This window comes from Bicyclus anynana, chromosome 6 (assembly GCF_947172395.1).
Source record: "Bicyclus anynana chromosome 6, ilBicAnyn1.1, whole genome shotgun sequence".
NCBI lineage: Eukaryota > Metazoa > Arthropoda > Insecta > Lepidoptera > Nymphalidae > Bicyclus > Bicyclus anynana.
The window spans coordinates 17108787-17132260 of NC_069088.1; the positions used below are offsets into that span (position 1 = coordinate 17108787).

Below are 23474 nucleotides of genomic sequence, written 5' to 3' on the forward strand. Positions count from 1 at the left end.
TTGTCTGACGTGTCGTGTCGTGACGCATCAGAACAGAATCGGTTTCATACATTTTCTATGGTAACGTTTGCACTAATGTGTTGTGACATGTCGTGATGACTTCTGATGCGTCGTATACAAAATGTATGAAACCGATTCTGTTCTGATGCGGTACAACACGACACGTCAGACAAATATAAATCCGGCTTAAGCCTGTATGATAGATTGTTCTTCAACGACACATTATTAAGGCACTATTTTCTATGTCAAGTTGCTCATTTTACCGCTCTACAGGGTTGTCAAAAATAGAACTAATTACCAACAGTGCTACTGTCTGTCTGCCTGTCACTGTTGGTAATTTTCAATTTTCACTGTACATTGAACTTTACTTTTGTCTAAGAAAATCTCAGTAAGCCAGGCTGAACATTTTGCCTGGAGTTGGAAAGTAAGTAAGCCTCAGAGAGCATGCTAAGCTACCCGTTAAATATTTTTCATAATCACCAGGCCCTGTCCACCAACCCACGTTAAAGCAACATGGTGGAATTATGCTCCATATTATCTTCTATCCTGAAGAAGGGCGCTGGAAGGCAGGAATCAGAGATGGCGCTAGTAACGCCAAGTAAACATAGGCTCCGTATTTAATTCTTAGTTAAAAATAATTTACGTGGAAAATTGACAAAACCAAGTGATATTCGGACGTTAAACTGTGCAATAATTATGTCATAATGTGCGTAAGAATAACTACTCAGTAAATATGCCAAAAAACGTGATGCAATATTGAACCCGTCGAGTGTTATTTTAAGTTGTTTTTCAAGAAAATATCATTATCAAACTAAACACAAACAAAGTGCATTAGTAAACATAACTAAAGAAAAGTAAACATAATTAAAGAAAAGTGCATAATAAACCAAAAAACCGATTTGTTTCAATAACACTGCATTGCTTGTGACCGTTTGTGAATTCAAAACATTTGACATTTTAAGTGCATCGATGAAACGCTCACAGCGGTAACACGGTTCAGTGACCCGTGTCGTCATCATTGTGAAGTAACATACGCCGTACGGGATACAGTTCGATTATTTGACTATTACCTTGCACAGATACGATAGCCTAGCGGCAACTAGTGGTGACGGTTCGAATCTCAGGGCGTGACTTTTTATTTATTTATTTATTTATTTATTTATTTATTTTTTATTTTTATTTTATTTATTTTTTTATTTACTTATATATTATTTATTCATTTATTGTTTTATGATTATTTTGTATATTTATTTATTTATTATTCTATGTTTATTTTGTATAATTATTTATTATTTATTATTTTATGATTATTTTGTATATTTAATTATTTATTATAATTATTTTTTTTAATAATTTATATTTATCGAACTTAATTTTTAAAAAATGCCCCTAAATCGCACCCCACCTTCCACCAAGTCATTATCTCCATCAAAGCAACTTACTCATACAACACATATCAATTCGAATGAATATGCCACCAAAGAATGTCCTATGACGGAAACCCCTAGAGCGAAACAAGGGTTTAGAAACAAACGGCGGCGTTCAGATGAAGTCGGCGATCGACTCGCTTCCTTCATGGTTGAGATCAAGGACATCCTTGAAAGTTTTAAAAAAGAGCAAAGTTCAAAGTTTGATAAACTTGAAAAAATATTCTTAGCAGTAGATGAAATAAGAAAGCAAGGTAGTGAAATCCAGAGTTCGATTGATTTCTTGTCGGCAAAATATGACACAATTACCATTGAAATAAATAAAATGGAATCTGAAAGACAGTCATACCTTCAAAGCTTGGAGCTCCTACAGGATAAATTGGATAACTACGAAAGACTGTCTAGATCAACTTGCATTGAAATAAAAAATATACCGACAGTTAAATCGGAAACTAAAGACAGCCTGCTCAACACCATCATAGCGACTGGAAAAATCCTAAATATTAATATCCAGCCACATGAAGTCAAAGATGTCTTCCGTTTTAGCTCACGTGATCCGACATATAAGACTGTGCTTGTGGATTTTAATAGCGTACTAACTAAGGAGAAAGTTATTCGTATGTACAGAAAATCAAATAAGGAAAATAACCCACCTACTACAGAAAAACTAAGGTTAGCCGGGCCCTCTAAGCGGATTTTTATTTCAGAAAGTCTATCGCTGAAAACTAAAAAGTTGTTTTTTCTTGCCAAAGACTTTGCAAATACTAATCAGTATCAATACTGTTGGACATCCAGTGGTAAAATTTACTTGCAAAGAAAAGAAGGTGCCCCAGTCAATCTCATCAAATGTGAATCTGATCTGGACAATCTTAAACAATGAAAATGACTTTTTAAATGTATCCATTCTTCAAATATATTGTTCATTAATTGTATTAGCTTTAAGTTTACTGTTATGTTTTAATTTTATCTACCGTGTTAAAGATTTTTGTAATTTTTATTCAAATTTCACAATGATACACTTACCACACACACTTTTACTAACTTACAATACTTTCTACATTTCTACTGTTCTCACTCGCCATATATTCATAAATTACCTACTAATAATGACAACTGTAATCCACATTCACAAACATAATATAAGTAAAATAGAAACGACAGGTTATAATTGTTATAAGTTGCATTACGGCTATCGCCAAACTTTCGGGTCAGTCAACGTCACTTCAGGATTAAATTTTCCATTTCAAATTAGAAACTACGTTATTCGAGCACCCTGTATAATTACAAATCAACTCTCACTATGAATCACTCGCTTACAACTATAGACGAAATAGATAATGTAGCTTCGTTCTCACAACAGTGTGATGTAGCGGACCTTAATGAAATAAAAACTATAAATAAAAACGACCTAAAAATTATATCACAAAATATACGTAGTATTTACTCGAATATATATGATTTACAAATTTCACTAGCTGAATTAAAGTATACCATAGACATTTTAGTTCTGACAGAATGTAGATTAAGTCCCCTAAAAACTATTCCATCACTTAAAAACTATAACTCATTTTCTACATCTTTGCACCTTAATCAAAATGATGGCGTAGTTATTTATGCCAGAAATACTTTTTTGACTAAAACAAACGAAATTAAATTAGATCATGCATCGTGTATACAGTTAGAAGCTGACGAATATATTATTCTAGGAATCTACCGATCGCCTTCAAATATTAATGCTACTAACTTCATTAATTCACTTAGCACGCACCTTGAAACTATCCGATCACATAAAAACATTATAATTACAGGAGACATAAATATCAACCTTATACCGAAACAAAATGAATCAAATAATGAATGTAACAATAGGTCTAACTACCTAAACATGTTATCTATTCATGGCTTAGTACCAGGTCACACACTTCCAACCCGAGGCAGCAGCTGCCTCGATCATTTCATTTTAAAATTACAGACTAGGAATGTCTCTCCGTTCATAGCAATTCTCAATACCTCGATTACTGACCATTCTATGATATTTTTAACCTTATCTAAATTACGTAGTAAGAATAAATGTCAGAAAACTAAACTTTACTTAGATTATGACAAAGCCGTAAAACTTATCATGGAAAAGAACTTGAATATACTTCTCTACTCAGAAGATCCTAATTTGGTAACGGAAAAACTTATAGAAAAATTAACAGAGGCTCAAAAAGAGAGTTCAAGTGTAATAACTATTCCTAAAAATGAACGTAACATTAAACCTTGGATGACATCTGGCATATTACGTTGTATACGAAATAGAAATAATTTGCAAAAGAAGTTAAAAGCTGACCCTGAAAATGAAACCTTAAAAATTACCTTTAAAAGGTACCGCAACTTCTGCAACAACTTGATTAAAAAAATTAAACGAACCTACGACAGACAAAAACTAACTAACTCCCTCAAAAATAGTAAGGAACTTTGGAGTAAAATTAAATCTATTACTAACTTAAACAAACCTAAAACCCATAGCTTAAATCTTTTAAACATTAAACCCTCTCCAATCCACTCGATCAATTATGTAAATAAATACTTTGGCAATATTGGAAAGGAACTAGCAGAAGACATTATGTTAAATGCTCCACAAAGTGTTGACCCCTTAAAGTTTATCGATAATCAACTGACCTCATTTGTACTCCTGGATACCGACTTACAAGAAACTGTAAGTATTATTAGGAACCTCAAATCTGAAAGCGCGCCTGGTTGGGATAACATTCCTACAAAACTTCTAAAATTAGCTATTCATGATGTAGCACCAATAATAAGTCACTTAGCTAACCTATGTTTCAAATTGGGAATGTTCCCCTCAATTTTGAAACACTCTATCGTAACACCTGTGTTCAAAAATGGAGATGACTCAGATGTTAATAATTACAGACCTATCTCTGTATTATCATCCATAGCGAAGGTCTTAGAAAAGTTAATAAATTCTAGATTAGTCAGCTATCTAAATAAATTCAACATCCTTTCTGATTCACAATATGGGTTTAGACACGGAAAATCCACAGAAGATGCAGTACTGGGGTTAACATCAATTATTACAGAACACTTAGACAAAGGTAAAAAATGCCTAGCTGTTTTTCTAGATATTAAAAAGGCGTTTGATACTGTTTCCATTCCTCTGCTGATACAAAAACTGGAGAAAATTGGCATTAGAGGTACACCGCTCTCATTACTCAAAGATTACCTACACGGAAGATCTCAGCGTGTCAAAATCGGACAACATGTTAGTGATGAGTTTCAGCCAACATTTGGTGTTCCTCAAGGAAGCGTATTAGGACCAACATTGTTTTTGATATATATCAATGACCTATGCAATTTAAAACTAGATAGTGGTCAAGTGTTCTCTTATGCTGACGACACTGCTGTAGTTTTCTCCGGTGCTTCATGGAACTCGGTCAAAAAATTCGCTGAATCTGGTCTCTCAACAATTTCTCTGTGGCTGTCGTCAAATCTTTTGACGTTAAATACAAAAAAATCCAACTATGTATGCTTTACAATAAATTCAAAAACACAACCTAATAGTGATTTCCAAATTAAAACTCACAAACAGAATAAAAGTTGCTCTTTAAACTGTAGCTGTCCAGTTCTTGATAAAGTCTATACAACCAAATATTTAGGCATAATATTAGACCAGCGGCTCTCATGGCATCCCCATGTTGAATTTATAAATGGTAGAATCAGAAAACTCATTTGGATTTTTAAATCTCTTAGGCATGTAACATCAAAAAAATTACTAACTCAGATCTATATTACACTGGGTCAATCTATTTTGGGGTATTGTATTACAGTGTGGGGTGCAGCTTCAAAAACAAAGTTTCTTGAAGTAGAACGTGGTCAGAGATCCTTATTAAAAGTTATGTTCTTCAAGCCATTCAGATATCCAACCAGTGACTTATATAAACATTGTGAGTTACTTACAGTTAGAAAATTATATGTATTACTTTCACTATTAAAAGTACACAAAAATGTACCTCCGGGCAATGAAAATAATAATAAAGAGAGGAGACGAAAAACCGTACTACATACAATCCGAAGCAAAACTAAATTTGCGGCTCATCAATTTACAAGAAAATCCACTCACCTCTACAATATAGTTAACAAAAAATTAAACATCGTCTCTTTAAATTCACATAACTGCAAAAAAATTCTTACAGATTGGTTACTTAAACTTAACTATGATCAAGCCGAAAACCTTTTGCATCAAGTGTAGCATAAATCGGAATATAAAAACCTGCACAAACTCGCATGCTCATGTACACATACTCACACACACCACTCAAACACTACACACACAAACCACTCACAAACACAAACACATGCACTTTTGTATATTATTAGTAATTTAGATTTAATGATTATTTATATCCAATGTATTAGTCTACTATATATTATGGAAGAGCGGGGCCGCCCGTCACAAGTTACAGTAGTAATACTGCAAACTTAATGGGATGGTTCCAATCACAATATTACTGCTATGTTTGAAAATAATGTACTAATATGTTGAATCTTTGGAAATAAAACTATTATTATTAAGGGAGACCTGGCCACATTTTAGTCTATACTTCTAAAATAGGCTGATAATGATGTATAGGACCTCAATACAAGATGACATTAAAAGATCCGAATTGTCGAAATAAAAGGACGTATTGTTATCACACTATCACACTAATATTATAAAGGGAAAAGTTTGTGTATAAGTGTGTAAGTTTGAAAGTGTGTAAGTGTGTGTGTTTGTTCCTCTTTTACGCTGCGGATACTGAAGCGATTTGGCTGAAATTTGGAATGGAAATAGATTGTCATCTGGATTAACACATAGGCTATAGGATTAACACAATAGACTTTTCATCCCGGAAAAATCCATGGTTCCCGCGGAATTGAAGTCGCGGGCGTCCGCTAGTACAGAATAATATAGTGAGTATTAATATATCTAAATGGTGTAAAGATTCTTAATAAGAAGTGTAACAACGCAAATGCATAATTGTGTATTTCGGATGATGCAATGAAAAACACCTCTTTCATCACATTACTGCTGAACCGAACTGATTGAGGTCAAATTCACCATGAATTGACAATCAATCGACCCTCCAGATTGATGGCTTCTTATTGTTTGCTTGTATTGAAAAGCAACATTACATTCTACAATCTCACACAATCTCCTACTCTTCTGCAAGATCTTTGCGGAGAACAAAGATCATTTTGCTTGTAATTCGACTATGCATCAACGGCATTCTATAACGGAGGATGAGCCAAGAAGTTTTTTGAGCATTCTCATAAAAAGGTTCGCAATTTTTATTTTATTTGGTCATCATCATCATATACTGATGGACTTCTAAGAAGAATAGGCCTTTCGCAGGGGCTGCTAAATTCCAAGATACTGAGCCGCCTGCATCCAGCGACTGTATGCGACTCGCTTTATTAAAATTGTGATATTATTTGGTAATAATTGGTAATGTTTTATTTAATGCTTCATAGCTTTTATTTTAAGTGATCTTCACACCAGATTAATAAAATTATTGGTGATTCAATAACGTATCCACTAGAAGGGGATTTTAGGATTTACTATTAGCCCATTTTTTTAATATTTGTTATTTCTTTTAAATATGAACAATATTCCCATTCTTCTCCAACTAGTAGGAAAATATTGTGTTGGAAAGGTTACAATAGTCCAAGGGGGCGGGAATCGAACCTGAATCCCTCGGTTAGTTCGGCCCCTTAACTGTTAAGCTATTAAAGCTTTTTTCTTATACGAGTATAAAATATATGATTATTAGAAATTTCTTATAACTATAATTATAACTATGAGTCGTCTTCCTTTGTCTACCGTCACAGAATTTATGCGGCACTAGTTAGATACAAGTACCGTCAATTGAATAGTTTTTTGACGTAGCAAAAAATATTAAATTATTTTTTGTGTTCCAATTCTATTGTATATATTATTTAAAAATGACCATTATTTTTATAGAATCGAGCTCGCATACAATGGCTCCCGAGAAGATCTGGATCCTTACGTACCTGCCGATCATAGGCCACTGGAGTCCAATACGTCGTAAGTATAATAAATTATAGTTGATTATAATAAATAATACTTCTCAGTATGAATCATTACGAATATTAATATAAATAGTAAAATCGTCATAAAATCCCTTAATGCGCGCTATCCTTTATCCTGAGGGTGGTGTTAATCCTAAAGGTGTTAAATACCTTTTATGGTTTTTTCACCACCAGCCTTACCGGGACACAGCAATGCTGTTTGGCAGCAGAATGAGGCGTGGCACTAAACTACTTCCTCTAACGTTAATCTGTACTACACTAATTTTTGTCCACGTCAATGTCGAGCAAAAGTAAAAAACCAATATTTGTAATTTCTAACGACATCTCAGAGCGTAAAAATATACCTATATAATTGTTTTCGTACAGGTGACAGAATAATATTTCTCACTAGATAAAATCCCAGCTGGCTTCCCTTCAGATTTCATTTCGTTTAGATTTTATTTGTGAAACCTTGAAAGATTTTTATTAGACATTTTTTCTTACATTGTACCCACGCAGGGATGAATCTGTGATCTGTGTCAAAATAAAGAACCATTTACACTAGATTCGATCTGATTCTTTGAAAATTTTGTAAAAATCAAAAATTTCTTTCAAAAATCGGAAATTTTTACTACTTGCCTACTCCGAAATTTTATATTTTTACAAAATTTTCATAGAATCAGCTGATCGGTATTCTTAGGACGCGTGGATAGCACATAGGACCAATGCATCGGTGTTGAAACAACTCCACATCTCGAAAAGACTTTCCATCACCTGTCTTCAGAGTATCATCGAGTATTTTGGTCACATTGCCAGGAGAGAAGGAGATAACTTGGAGAAACTTGTTATACTGGCAAAGTGGAAGGGAAGAGACCTCGAGGACGTAGCCCGATGCATTGGTCAGATCAAATAACTCTCGATACACGAACCTCTACAAGACGCGAAGCCGCATAGCGGGACCACGGAAAACATATGTACAAGGCGCGACATCATACGGGAAAAGACGTGAATGTGTGATAGGGGTCACGACCCTCAATTATGAGGAACATGCCGCGAAGGAAAGAGACTTTTTTAGTATATTGATCCGTAATCATCCGCATTAAAATCAGTCAGACTTAGCTTAAGCTGCTCGTGAAAATTGGCGCTATAACTCCGTAGATTAGCATAAACAGACAGACAGAAAAGTTATAAAAAATACTTATTTTGCGTATTTGTGTGTAATTGTGGTAATTTCACTTACTGCCTTCAGATTGGTTGAGTGCCTAGTTTGTCTTCGAATAAAACACTATTTTTATAAGGCCTTTGCATTTTGGAGATGCACATGCCACTGAGTGAACCTTGATAGGCCAGTGGATATGACCTCTGCCTCCAATTCTGGAGGGTGTCGGTTAGAATCTGGTCCGAGGCATGCACGTCCAACTTTTCAGTTTTGAGCATTTTTACAAATTAAATATCACGTGAACAAACGTTGAAGAAAAAACATCGTGAGGAATCCTGCACACCAGAGAATTCAGGACACGAACTCTCTGCATAGGCCAGCCTAGTGGACTATTGACCTAATCCCCCTTATTCTGAGAGGAGACTCAAGCTCAGCAATGAGCCGAATAGGGGTTGATAATGATGATGATGATGATGTCATGCCACTTGTCACGAAATCGTGCCATTTCTTTCTTGCTATTTTATCATCGTTAACAGCCGATGCCTTATAAGGACTTCCAGACGTGAGCTAGTGACTGCCTGTATTCCTTGATGGTCAGTCGACCTAATAGAGTGCCATATAGTCGTTATTCTAGCCCCTTGGATCTCCAACGTCGAACTAACTTTGTGACTGTTTGACCTATATCTATAACTTTAGTTCTGCGAATCTCCTCATTTCAACTATTAAAATAGTAACAATCAGCTTTAATTACCTGAATTCATCAGACTACAGTCCAGTTCATCATCATCATCATCAGGTGCCCTCTGTAAACTGAAGTTTGGCGGTCAGACGGAGAAAACTTTTCCGATCATTAGAATTATTATTCAGCTGATTGTAATTACTCTTGGTCCACTCCTAAATACTTTAACCGTCCAGTAACCTCGAACAAACTCTATCAAAAAAAATACCTACCTAACCGTAACAAATTACGTGTTATTGAATTAACGTATCCGTTTACGTGGAAGCAAGCGGAAGTGTCGCCTGATATCCTTGATATTATACGTCAAGTGACCTGGAAAAGCCATTCATTACTCGCGCATCAATGGAAATACTATTAGTATATTCTTAAACATTATGTATTTAGTGACCTATCATTCATGTGATTCGAATCAAGGCCAGATATTTTGCTGTGTAAGCTTAAAGTTCAGAAAAAAACTGAAACTGATAAGTAACACAAGTATGCCGTCTGACCGAGAGTTATATGTTTGTTACTTTTGCCTTGGCCATGCCATGCGCCATGGAGTCGCAATGACAAATAATTTCTTCGTATCATCAGTGGCTAATTGTCTTAACTGGATGCTCATGGGCTGGCTCATTTTTTACGCAAAGAAAAGTATTCTTACCACCATTCCACGTGGGCATGATTTGTATAGTTACGATAACTAAGCTTCATATTGTGTTCAAATTAACATTGTATTTTTCAGGAGCTTCGGCGCGCTGGCCCATTTGCTCAAAGCGTCCCTGGGGTCAGGTATCCTGGCGATGCCGCTCGCGTTCAAGAACGCAGGGCTGGTCGTCGGGGTGTTCGCCACCATCATCATAGGCTTCGTTTGCGCTCACGTCATTCATGTCTTGGTAAGCCTCAATAGCTTTTTTTTTCTCTACAAGTTAGCCCTTGATTACAATCTCACCTGATGATGCAATCTACGATGACAGCGGCCTAACTTTGTAGGAGTAGGATGATAATCCACATAATCCACATCCACATATTCGGTTTCTACATGACATTGTACCGGGATGCTAAATCGCTTGGCGGTACCTCTTTGCCGGTAGGGTGGTAACTAGCCACGGCTGAAGAATTCCACCAGCCAAAAACTAGCTTAACAGTAAAGGACTCATCACCGTCGTGGTTCGATCCCTGCCCGCTAGCCTATTATCGTGCCAACTCATAGCTCTTTTTTAAGATATTCTTTTAATAAATTAATTAAACAAATAAAAAAACCCGACTGCATAAATTATACAAAAACTGAAAAGAAAAAAAACAAGCTCAGTCCAGAAGTGTAGAAAGCCTGACCTGAAGCGGGACCTATTATATTGAATAGAATGATTTTCGTCTACATTTTTTTACAGGTCCCGACTGTTTTCTAATTACTTTCTACACTTCTGGACTGAGCTTGTTTTTTTTCTTTTCAGTTTTTGTATAATTTATGCAGTCGGGTTTTTTTATTTGTTTAATTAATTTATTTATTTCACACCTTTTTGGTTACGATAGATGGTGAATTTCGGATTTATTGGTTGGTTACATGTTACAAAGTACGATAATGTATACCTACGTCCAACCGAGGTTAAGTAAATATTCAAAAAGATCTACGGAACCCTCGGTGGGCGAATCTGACTCGCACTTGTCCGATTTTTATAATCAATATATTTAATTTAGTATATTTTAGGTGTTATATAACTTCACTTCATAAACCTCGCACCTTATAGTCATCCGCCTCGCGTATTTTGTATAGACAATTAATAAATAACGTTTTTCTAATTATAGTTTTTTTTAACATGGCTATGATATACTATTTTGAATTCCTCACAAAAAGCCCTTGATTTTGATACCCATGTTACAATAGTAAAAAAAAAAAATTTTTTTTTCATCTCGAGTCTATAGCGTCTCACTGTCGTCTTGTTGTTTTTTTTTTAATTTCACCTATCTAAGAACACTTGGGTTATTAAGATAAATCTAATGATATCTTAATTACGTAAATCCGTCCAGCTGTTTGGAAGATATGAGGTAATAAAGAATATTACATACATACATACATACATACAAATATACATACATCCATACAAACATACAAGATACGCGCGAAAAACATAACCCTTCTTACAGTCGGGTAAAAAAAAGACTTCTAAAGGAGTCAAAAGTGGCCCTAACAGTTTCGTGTAAGACATACAACCATGCGCTAACTCGAAGTCCGCTGATACACTAGATGAAATTAATCTCGTATTTACATTTATAATTACGTATTTAAGGTGTTATTTACCTTTATACAAAAATTCATCTAAATCAGTCTAAATTCATCTAAATTAATTATTTTTTTAATTTCTATTCAAAAATTGTAATGTGTTGTACTTGTCTAATTAACAAATTAATAATCTAATTAATCATGATCTCAACATACGTTTCCCGGAGCATGGTGACTCAACAACTTCAATTTGTAAAGTCTAATTGCAAAGTTGTCAAAGTTCAGTTCATACGCAACTGAACATTATCGAGTCAATATCTCGAGGGAATTCTCCGGTTCACGTGGAAAACATATCATGAACAGATAAGGGGAGTGCATAATATAAAAGGTAAAGCTTTCAAAGTTAGTATGTTCGTGGGTCGATATCGAAAGGAAGCGCTAAGTGAACCTAAAATCAAAAGTGTGGTTTGTGACACACAAACAGCTTCGCGTTACATAAATTTTATATTAAAGGCAACGTTCCATTGCTGCGTTTCTACAATTTATAACAACTAGCGGCGCGGCGGTCATACTAAATGACTGCTATCCTAGTACCTTGATAATTTAATTTAAACAATAATAACTTCATGTATGGTATCAGTTTATATGGACTGCTAGCGGACACCCGGCGCGACTTCGTCCACGTGGAATTTAGTTTTTCACAAATTCCGCGGGAATCATGGATTTTGCTTAAGAAAAGTAACCTATGCCTAACCTATTAATCCAGAGTAAAATCTATTTCCATTCCAAATTTTAGCTAAATCGCGTCATTAGCTACAACACAAAAGCCCGGCGCGACTTCGTCCGCGTAGAATTCAGTTTTTCAGAAATCCCGCGGGAACCATGGATTTTGCAGGATGGAAAAGTAACCTACGCGTTAATCCAAAGTAAAATGTATTTCCATTCCAAATTTCAGCCAAATCGCTTGAGTAGCTGCAACACAAAGGAGGAGCAAACTTACACACTTACATACACAAACTTTAGCCTTTATAATAGTAGTGTAAATTGAATGCTGTGGCAACTTTACCCCATTGGCTAGTTCAGTTACGCAAGCAACCAATAAGCTATCGACGACAAACAGACAGCTGAGATTGAATACCGTGGGCACTTCACCCCATCGGCCAGTTCTGCTACGCAAGCAACCAATAAGCTATCGACGACAACCAAAAACTTAAGTCGTTTACAATAAGACTACATAGATAACATATCCCGATACCTGGAGTACGTGCATTTACACCGGCAACCGTTCAGTCCGAAACACAGCTGTTTGGCAGTAATAATAGGAAATAATCATGACAGTAGTACTTCCCCGGACAAGCACAACTACTTCGCTGGTTTAGGTGTTCAATTGCAATGAGTATTAAGAGTTTTAGAGAGAAAATTTTCACTACTTCGAGTTTTCTTTTGTACGTTTTTTCTTAATTTGTCCAGGTCTGGCTGGTGGGAGGCTTCGGCCGTGGCTAGTTACCACCCTACCGGCAAAGACGTACCGCCAAGCGATTTAGCGTTCCGGTACGATGCCGTGTAGAAACCGAAAGGGGTGTGGATTTTCATCCTCCTCCTAACAAGTTAGCCCGCTTCCATCTTAGACTGCATCATCACTTACCATCAGGTGAGATTGTAGTCAAGGGCTAACTTGTAAAGAATAAAAAAAAAAAAAAAAAAACGTATTTTTACCCCATTTATACTCAACTAAGAGCAGAGCAGCAAAAACTAGGATCGAAGTCTAGGGCAGCGATTTGGTCAAATTCAAAAAGACTAACGCACAAAGAATATGAAGGCAGCGACGTCCTATGTAGTGACAAATCACTGTATTTTATTTTCATCAGCGTTTTGTATTTGCCACCTACATATCCATACAAAACGCTTCAACACACAACAATGTTGCTTTAGAGCTTTGGATGCATTCATCCATACATATAATCCATACAAAGCAACATTGAATTGTAATAAATCTAGAAATACAATACAGTGTGTACTAAAGGGATGCAACAATTCATGCGCGCCAATGGCACAGTGCCATTACAAACCACACTTTCACCGACCACAATGCAACACCGCAATTTTCTCTTTCGTTATGGCAATAAAATTAATATAACAGCTTCTATTGTACACTGCTTACGTAATGAGCAATGCTTGTTTGGAAATACAAAAATACATTAGAACACAAACACGCCTTTATTCAGTCATTAAATGACAAAACAAATAGAAACAATTATAGTTGTCACCATGCCTTACGTCTCCTCTCATTACGATGTTATGTAACAATTAGTGGTCGTCGACTACGCTAAAAATACGGGCTCCCAAATAGGAATAGGGAAGTTGACTTATCAAATTGAATATAAACAATTTTAATTTCGTTTATTATATGAAATAATGGTCCGAAACTAATTAATAAAAGTTAAGGATTTCTTTTAAATCTTAATTTCAAATTTTCCAAACGCCCATTTTGTGACGTCACAATGTTACTTGATGTACTAAACGTCAAATTAATTGTTATTTTTGCCATATGCTCCGTTTGTCAAAGGATTTGTTAATGTGACGTCATGAAACAGATAAAATTTAGACCTTCATAACACAGCGTTCAGCGGCTCGTATTGTCAAAAAAATATTTAAAAATTAATCTTATAATCATGTCTCGAAAAAATATGATGATTTTTTTTTCAATCTAGTAGAATGATAATAAACAATTTAAGACCACTTGAAAAAAGTGTCAACTAGCCTATTGAACACCACATCTCCTATAAAGTATTCTGTGTCAACGTAGTAAAAAATAAACACTACTCAGTTAATAACATAACAATCTTATATTACAGGTAAAAACGTCGCAACAACTCTGTGTAGAAATCAAAAAACCATCGCTGGGGTACGCGGAAACCTGCGATTTGGTTTTCCAAAATGGCCCAAAACCTATCAGAAAATATGCACCTTATGCCAGGTGAGAAAAGTGTTTTCAAAGATGCTAAGAATTTAAAAAGCTGTATAAATCATTAATCAAAAATACAATTTTTATCACATTATTTAATAATATTTATTTTACTACTATAAAATTACTATATTTTTTACAACGTTATTAATTTACAAAATTAAATATCACGTGTCTCGTAAAGGAAAAACATCGTGAGGAAACCTGCATACCAAAAAATTTTCTTAATTCTCTGCGTGTGTGAAGTCTCCCAATCCGCATTGGGACAATTTTATCTTTTTGATTTACAACGGATTTAGTATGCAATTTTCGATTACCAAAGTTTTTTAAATTGGTTGACTTTTAATCTTTAAATAGCAATTGCTAATTAGCTTTTATAGGCTTTCTTGTAATTTCATTAAATGACCTATTTTTGTGAATTTTTTTACATATCCATAAATAACCGTTTAACCGGTAGAGAGTGGGGACAGTTGACTCTAATAAAAATTAGTTGTCAAAAGCTTAATATTTTACAAACGGATCCCTAAATCGAAAAGTATTGGAAGAAGACCCATTATATCTTTTAAAGACCTATCGAACGATATCCCACATTATGAGATAAACGAGTAAAAAATTTTATATCCACTTTGCATGGTGGGGCCTAAAAAAATGTTTTTCAAGATTTTATTTTACAACTTTGTTCACATTTTCATTGTAGGTTTCATTTAGGTTAAAGTTAAATTACTAATTATTCACAAGTAGGATAGATCGTAATTTTACGAAGTACCAACCAAAAAAAAAATTACAGCTTTCTAGTAGTATTTACTGTGGTAATAGTCTCTGCGCTAAACCGCGGAGGACGGAATGTTAGAAAACCGATTAATATTTGATAGATTATGCCTTCAGGGACCCAAAATAATAAGTAAAGTTAAGAAAATAAAAGGACGGAGTTTCCTTTCTCTGCATCCGGAATACAGAAAGTTTTTCACCAAGTTTTCACTTAACAAAACATTCGTCTATTGTTATGGCTAAGGGATCAGAAGTTGTAAGCGCTTTATAACTTACTAGCGGACGCCCGCGACTTCGTCTGCGTAAAATTCGATGTCAATTTTACTACTACCCCCTAACCTAACCTAACCTACCCTACCCCTACCATACCCCTACCCTATCACTACCCCAACCCTACCACTGCCCCAACCCTACCCCTACCCTACCCTTACCTTACCTATACCCTACCCCAATCCTACCCGTACCCTCCCCGTACCCTATCCCTTTCCTACCCCTATCCCACCCGTACCCCTATCGCACGCCTATCCTACCCCTACCCTGCCACTTCCCTATCCTACCCGTACCTCTACCCTACCTCTACCCCGACCCTACCACTACCCTAAACCCGGCCCTAAACCTACCCTACCCCTACACTACCCCTACGCTTCCCTACCCGTACCCTAACCTACCCTGTAACTTCTCTATCTTACTCCTACCCTTAGCAAAATCGGTCCAGTCCTTCGAGAGTGGTGGTATGACCAAGAGAAATAGAGACTTCTATGCTAATAATATAAAGAGGTAAAGTTCGTGTGGTTGTAGGAGGTAATCTCTGGATCTACTGGACCGATTTGGAAAATTGTTTTACCAATAGAAAGCTACGTTATTTGCGAGTGTCCAAGGCTATGTTTGATCCCTATATTCACACGGGAACGGGAACTACGTAAATGAAAGCGCCGGGCGTCATATAGTGGAATTTCTGCGTCTTTTAGAAATTTTGTATTATCTCCGAAACTATTTAAGTAATTAACATACTGTAAAGGGCAAATCTTATCTCCATAATACCCTTGTGATTATTAAATAATTTATTTTAATAAGGATTAAAGTTTAGTTGTATAAATAATGACGTCAACCTAAGTATATAAAATTAATAATTTTTAAAACACAAAAGGCCTTTTTTCTTCTATATATCAGCTAATATATAGAAGATAGATATATGGTGTCGCGGACTTTTTTGTAGAACTTTTAAAGATACATAAAGTCTCTATATATTAATTTCAATTTTACACAATAGTTAAGGCAGCGCATGCGAATAAGTCTGTATAAGAGGATTTTCAGTCCGACCTGTATGACAAAAACTGTGATAACTCGGCTAATATATATGATACCAATAAATATAAAATATAGCCTATAGCACTCCCCGATAATGTAGCATTCTACTGGTGAAAGAATTTTTAAAATCGGACCAGTAGTTCCGAAGATTACCCCATTTAAAAAATGTGACAAACTTACAAACTTTACCTCTTTATAATATTAGTATAGATAGTATAGACTACGTATGTATATCTTTTACAAAATTAAGTTAACACAAAACACTATAATTACACTTACTAAGTTTTAATTAATTTATATACACAACAATCGAAATAATACCATAAAACGAAATAATAACTAATTACACGAAATACGTATGACGAAAGTCGAAAGTCGAAACGAAACGAATAAAATAAAATTACAAATTATTTATTTGAATTTAAAGTTTAAACCTGATTACCTGAACCTGGTCCTGAACCTAAACAAAGAAAGTACGACGTATCTAAACTATAAATTAAAACTTAAAGTATGTCTCTAATCTCTATTTCTAAATCTAAAAAGCAAATACGTAAATAGACAGAGTCAGACAAACAGTACCTAGCTAACTTTAACTACCTACGTGGTACGTGCCTAGAAGTAGAACATAATCATTAACAATTAACATCGACTTGCCAAAATTTAGGTAAATTTTTCACCACCAACACCAATGTATGAACAATCAATTTCGATCATCATGTAGTCGGCATAAATCTCCCTAGCGCCGTACAAAAATATGGTGTTTTTGCTCAACGCCATCTATTGGTAAATGGATAAAACGCCTACATAGAGTTTAGTAACCAAAAATGCTGATCCCTATAAAATACGTAGAAACCTATAGAGGAAGGTTCAACTTAATTTGGCGGTTGGCGCTTAAACATAAGCGGCATTCCGCCTTTTAGAAATTTTGTATTATCTCCGAAACTATTTAACTAATTAACATACTATAAAGGGCAAATCTTATCTCCATAACATCCTTGTGATTATTAAATAATTTATTTTGATAAGGATTTAAGTTAAGTAGCATAAATAATGACGCAAACCTAAGTATATAAAATTAATAATTTTTATAACACAAAAGGTACTATATCTGCTAATGTATAGAAGATAGGTATATGGTGTCGCGGACTTTTTTGTAGAACTTTTAAAGATACATAAAGCCTCCATACATTAATTTCAATTTTACACAATGGTTAAGGCAGCGCATGCGAATAAGTCTGCCTAAGAGGATTTTCGGTCCGACCTGTATGACAAAAACTGTGATAACTCGGCTAATATATATGATACCAATATAAAATATAGCCTATAGCACTCCCCGATAATGTAGCATTCTACTGGTGAAAGAATTTTTAAAATCGGACCAGTAGTTCCGAAGATTACCCCATTTAAAAATGTGACAAACTTACAAACTTACAAACTTTACCTCTTTATAATATTAGTATAGATTTATTGTCGAATTTTGTTAAGCGGTAATGCAAATTTACTAATGTTTCTTGTTCGAGGTTATTTATAAGTTTTATTGTTCCACCAGATCATGCAAAATATTTCATATTTTTTGACCTGACAACGTCTCATAATTCGATGAAGCCGGCTTCACACTCGAAAAAAGATGACGTCATGCGTCGTTCCCTCGCTCTAGGGTTGCCAACTTTTTTTACAAGAAATAAAGTATATTCTGGTCTATAAATATTATTAAACAGTATTTTAGAAAAACGAACATTTTCTTTTGAAAAATGCAACCATTACATCAGTATTTTCTTATGACGTTGTCACGTTCAACTATCTTCAGTAAACCGATTTTACAGACAACCGTTTTATTTTTACTCAATGACATAAGTTACACGTGATTACGAGCTCAACTGATACGCAGTCCAAGATGGAAGCGAATTTACGTATTTATGGAAGATTTCGAGTTTATTTACCTACCCATGTTGGTGTTGTTAAACGCCCCGAAAAGCACGTTAAGCTGGTCTCGATCAAAGTAAACGTTATTTAACCGCGACGCAAAAAGAGGAGTGTCTGTCTGTCGCACCATAACTCCCGCATGGATGAAGGGATTTCAGTTTAATTTTTTTTTATATATTAAAGGTAACTCATCCGCGAGTGTTTTAGACATGTTTGATAAATATCGGTTAAGCCGTTTAAAAGTTGTGGTGGGTGAAAGTGGGGAAGAATAACCGAATATCTGCAAATATACTCGAGTGGTCTTAAATGAAAGCACCCTGAAAGAGACTTTGAGAATGTTATTAATAATTTCATGACATTCGGGGGTTTATCAAAATGTTCATGGGCCCAGCATGTAACTATTCACTACTTTGGTCTTTATTAACTAAAAATAAACATTAAATAATTGATTTTACGCAGATTAAGTCTCTGGCAGCTAATTTGATTGTCAATAAAAAACAAACAATCTAGGCAAATTTCTTCTAAGAATAAATTAATCTTACAAGAAATTTAATTAAATTCTGCTCTTAGATAATGTTTAAGGAACTTTATAATTATGTAAAAAATATTCAGAGAATATCATAGGCTTCGTCATTGAAGTTGATAAATTAAATGAACATTTTTAAAAGATTTTTTATTTATTATTAAAGGAAAAGGGGTAAAGTCTTATTATATATTATATATTATTAAAGGAAAAGGGGGTCTCACCAAAGTATCTAAATGTTTTTGATCTTAATTAATATCTCTATAGTACTTAAATAGAAACTCAACGCTTGTAACTGTATACTTCAGACGCCCACAAAAATCATTTCTAATTTTCTATTTCTAAAATCATTGTGATCAACTTTACATTTTGTTATTTCATAATTTAAACAATCATGAGTGTTATTCATAAACGATACCTCAACACAAGTAAAATAATAAGGAACTTAAACTAACTTATCCTAATAACTATACAAATCATGCCCACGTGGGATGGTGGCAAGACTATTGGCTGCATTTACGCGCTGGACAGCCAGGCTTTGCGCAAAAAATGAGCCATTCCTTCTGTCACTAGGGGGCACACGACGCGTTGCGGTGTCGCTGCGTCGTCTTACATAGAAATATGTGTGGCATGTCACACGATGAGCTACGGCGCCGGACTTGCAACCACCGAGACGAGGCGCGGAGGGGTGAATGCATTGCGACGTCGGAGCGGCACCGCTCAGTTGTCTATGCGTCACAACAGTACTTTATTAACAGACGCTGCTACCGCGCCGCTGCTATATGACAACGTTGCGGCGCCGCACCGCTCGTGTGCCCGCGCTTTTACACTCCTTAACGCCTATCAAAATGTATAGACTATGACCAAAAGGACAATCATGTACCTCGATGTACGATTCAAAACATATTATAAGTATAGATTCTAGATGGCGCTGGCGTCCTTTATGCCACGCTAACGTTTGTTGTTACAAATGGCATAAGTAAAATCCCAAATTGCGAATAAATGTATATGTAGAATTAGACAAGTTTTATTATAAGTATAAGTATAGATGTATAGATATAGATAATGATGTTCTGGGTTGTTTCCAGAGAACTGGCAGATTGGGCGTTGGCGTTGACGCATTTAGGAGCGTGCTGTGTCTATGTCGTTGTAGTTGCTGAATCTTTTAAACAAGTATGTATAAAACGTAGTTATCAAGATTTTATATTATTTTTGCGATATATTACTCGACATAAATCTCACAGAGATAAAGACATATTCCAGCAATGGCCGGAAGAACCAGTCTATATCGTTCTCTTTCTTCATATACTCGTAGCAATGAAAGAGCGAGCAATATTTCCGATGCTGGTCACTTCATGATAGAAGTCGTATAGTGCTATCAAGCGAACGGCGCGTGGCGCAGTGGGTAGTGACCCTGCTTTCTGCATCCACGGCCGTGGGTTCGATTCCCACAACTGGAAAATATTTGTGTGATGAGCATGGGTTTTTTCCAGTGTCTGTGTGTATTTATACATTATATAAGTATTTATATGTAGTATATAATTGTATATTAATATTATAATATCAACTATCTTAGCACCCAGAACACAAGCTACTCTGTATGCTTACTTTGGGGCTAGATAGTGATGTGTATTGTTTAAGTATATTTATTTATTTATTTATTTATCTCTTTCGTTCCAACGCAATGAAAGAAATAGATAGAAATGAAAGAAATTTTCGGTTGCACCGCCATTGGTTGAAATTTGTCTATTTTTATATAAATTATTTGTTACCATTTCAAGCAAAATCCGCAGAATATGTTAAAGATCATTTTTATTAGTTAACGTATTAAGGATGCATACAAGTCTTGTTTAATGTAGATCTTTTTAATATATTTTCTGAATATATTGATTTTTTTAATGCGGGTAGTCTAAAAACCAGTATAAATGTGACCTTTCTTATTACAGGTGTCAGATGTATACGGAGGTCCCGATTGGTCGGTCACTGTGTTCTGCGCACTAACACTAGTTATATTAATACCATTGACACAAATAACTAAGTTAAAATACTTGGTGCCATTCTCGGCGTTGGCCAACTTTGTGTGGCTCGCGTCTATTTGTATCTCGATATACTACTGCCTGAGAGATCCGCCGCCCACCTCGTCCAGGAACTACGCTACTAGTATCTCTGGACTTCCGACTTTTATAAGGTCAGTAAATGAATTCACTGCCCGAAAATTTTCTTTCTTAATATTCTTCACAATTTATAATTAAATAATAATATACTTTTACTATTGCTTACTATTGTATATTACCTTTAAAGATACTTTCAATATTATTACGTCTAACGACGTCATAGAGACGCGATGTCGCAGTGGATATGACCTCTGCCTTAGATCCAGAGAACGTGCACTTCCAACTTTTTGTGCATTTTAAGAAATTAAATATCACGTGTCTCGAAAGGTGAAGGAAAAACATCGTGAGGAAACCTGCACACCTGAGAATTTTCTTAATTCTCTAGGTGTGTGAAGTCTGTCAATCCGCATTGGGCCAGCGTGGTGGATTATTGACGTAACCCTTCTTATTCTAAGAGAAACTTGTGCTCAGCAGTGAGCCGATTATGGTTTGATGATGATGATGATGATGATGATTCCGTTTAAAGGATACAATATTTAGGAAGAATAACAATGACAAAGGCAGACTTGACAATTTTTTTTTTATTCTTTGCCTTTGGAGAATCTAAATTAGGTTACTATTTTGGTAACTAGGTATTAATGTTACGCTTATTACACTGCTGCATATTATATTCCCATATCTAATGCAATCCTAAATATTATACTGTATCCATACACACAGTAATATTGGCGACACTCGCTTGCTACAACGTGTAACTTTGGTTGAATGTCTTTTGGGTGTATTCCAAATTGAAAAATTCTAAGAATTCGCCTTTGCAAATGCTGAGTAGCGACAAATTCAAGGAAATATGCGCTTACTGCGTTTGATGCATCTCCCTCTTGTGACTTTGCTCCGCGTAATATTTGTATGCAATTTGATTTTCATATAAATTTCTTGTTGAATTTATATTAAATTCATGTTACTGAATCAAATGTGCATAAAAGACATAGTACGCAGTTCGCAATAATTCATTAAAATTAATTTAATTTTCTTAGAGTTCGCTTGTTTATTTGATTATCGTATAATTTCTTGTATTTATATTAACTTCATGCTACTGAAAGACACCGTACACAATTCGCAATAATTAAATTAAATTATTTACATTATCGTAGAATTAGATTCATCATCTCCTTACCCTTATCCCACTTAAGTGGGGTCGGAAAAATATGTCAATCTTTTCCATTCGTCTCTATTACTCGTCATCACATCATCCACTCCTTTTACACACCTGTCCTCTTTCACACAATTCAACCATCTCTTCTTTGGCCTTCCTCTCCTCTTATGTCCTTCCACTTGCACATTCAACATTTCGTAGAATTAGATTGTTTATTTGATTCTCGTATTTTCTTGTAATCACATTAACTTAAAAAGATTACTACATTCGCAATAATTCATTAAAATTTATATAATTTTCTTAGAATTAGATTCTTTAATTCGAAATTTAAAAAAATTAAAAACTGATTAGAGCAATAGTGGCTGCGATTACCTACTTCAGACAAAAATATACAGCTTAATTCAAATTTCAAAGAACCTTTCGCTTTACGCCATACGATACTACTGCAAAACTAGTTATACTCGTAGGTAATAATTAGAAGGTTAACAAAACCTCACAGTAAGAGCTTAACGTGAAAGAAACTCGATATTCGTTTTATATTGTTAGGAGCGTGGAACTATAGATGTACTTTTGAACACTAACACTAACCTGCCAATTAGTTAATGGTAAATAACGTCTCGTCGTCATCAACCCATATTCGGCTCACTGCTGAGCTCGAGTCTCCTCTCAGAATGAGAGGGGTTAGGCCAATAGTCTACCACGCTGGCCCAATGCGGATTGGCAGACTTCACACACGCAGAGAATTAAGATAATTCTCTGGTATGCAGGTTTCCTCACGATGTTTTCCTTCACCGATTGAGACACGTGATATTTAATTTCTTAAAATGCACACAACTGAAAAGTTGGAGGTGCATGCCCCGGACCGGATTCGAACCCACACCCTCCGGAATCTGAGGCAGAGGTCATATCCACTGGGCTATCACGGCTTAATAACGTCTTGGTATAATTAAATATCAAATATCCGTTAGGTCTCTCTGATACTCGACTCGCAAAAGTAGAGTAGGGGCTTGCAACATAAACGACAGCTGGTTTATTTACTGTGCAGTGGTAAACGTGGATTATATTTATATTATGAAAATTAGTATAAAAATTTATGTCGCTGTGATGTAGGCCGTAAACTACC

General features: G+C 35.2%; 1 protein-coding gene across 3 annotated transcripts in view; it reads left to right on the forward strand.

The window, feature by feature from the left end:
- LOC112050561 (proton-coupled amino acid transporter-like protein pathetic) overlaps positions 1-23474 on the forward strand; it is a 57329-nt gene that overhangs the window by 28894 nt on the left and 4961 nt on the right. For all 3 annotated transcript variants that reach the window (XM_052881924.1, XM_052881925.1, XM_052881927.1), the window contains exons 3-7: positions 7432-7515; positions 10122-10272; positions 14453-14574; positions 20173-20257; positions 21031-21272. In XM_052881924.1, coding sequence (XP_052737884.1) covers positions 7432-7515; positions 10122-10272; positions 14453-14574; positions 20173-20257; positions 21031-21272 — 684 coding nt within the window. The remainder of the gene's footprint in view (positions 1-7431; positions 7516-10121; positions 10273-14452; positions 14575-20172; positions 20258-21030; positions 21273-23474) is intronic.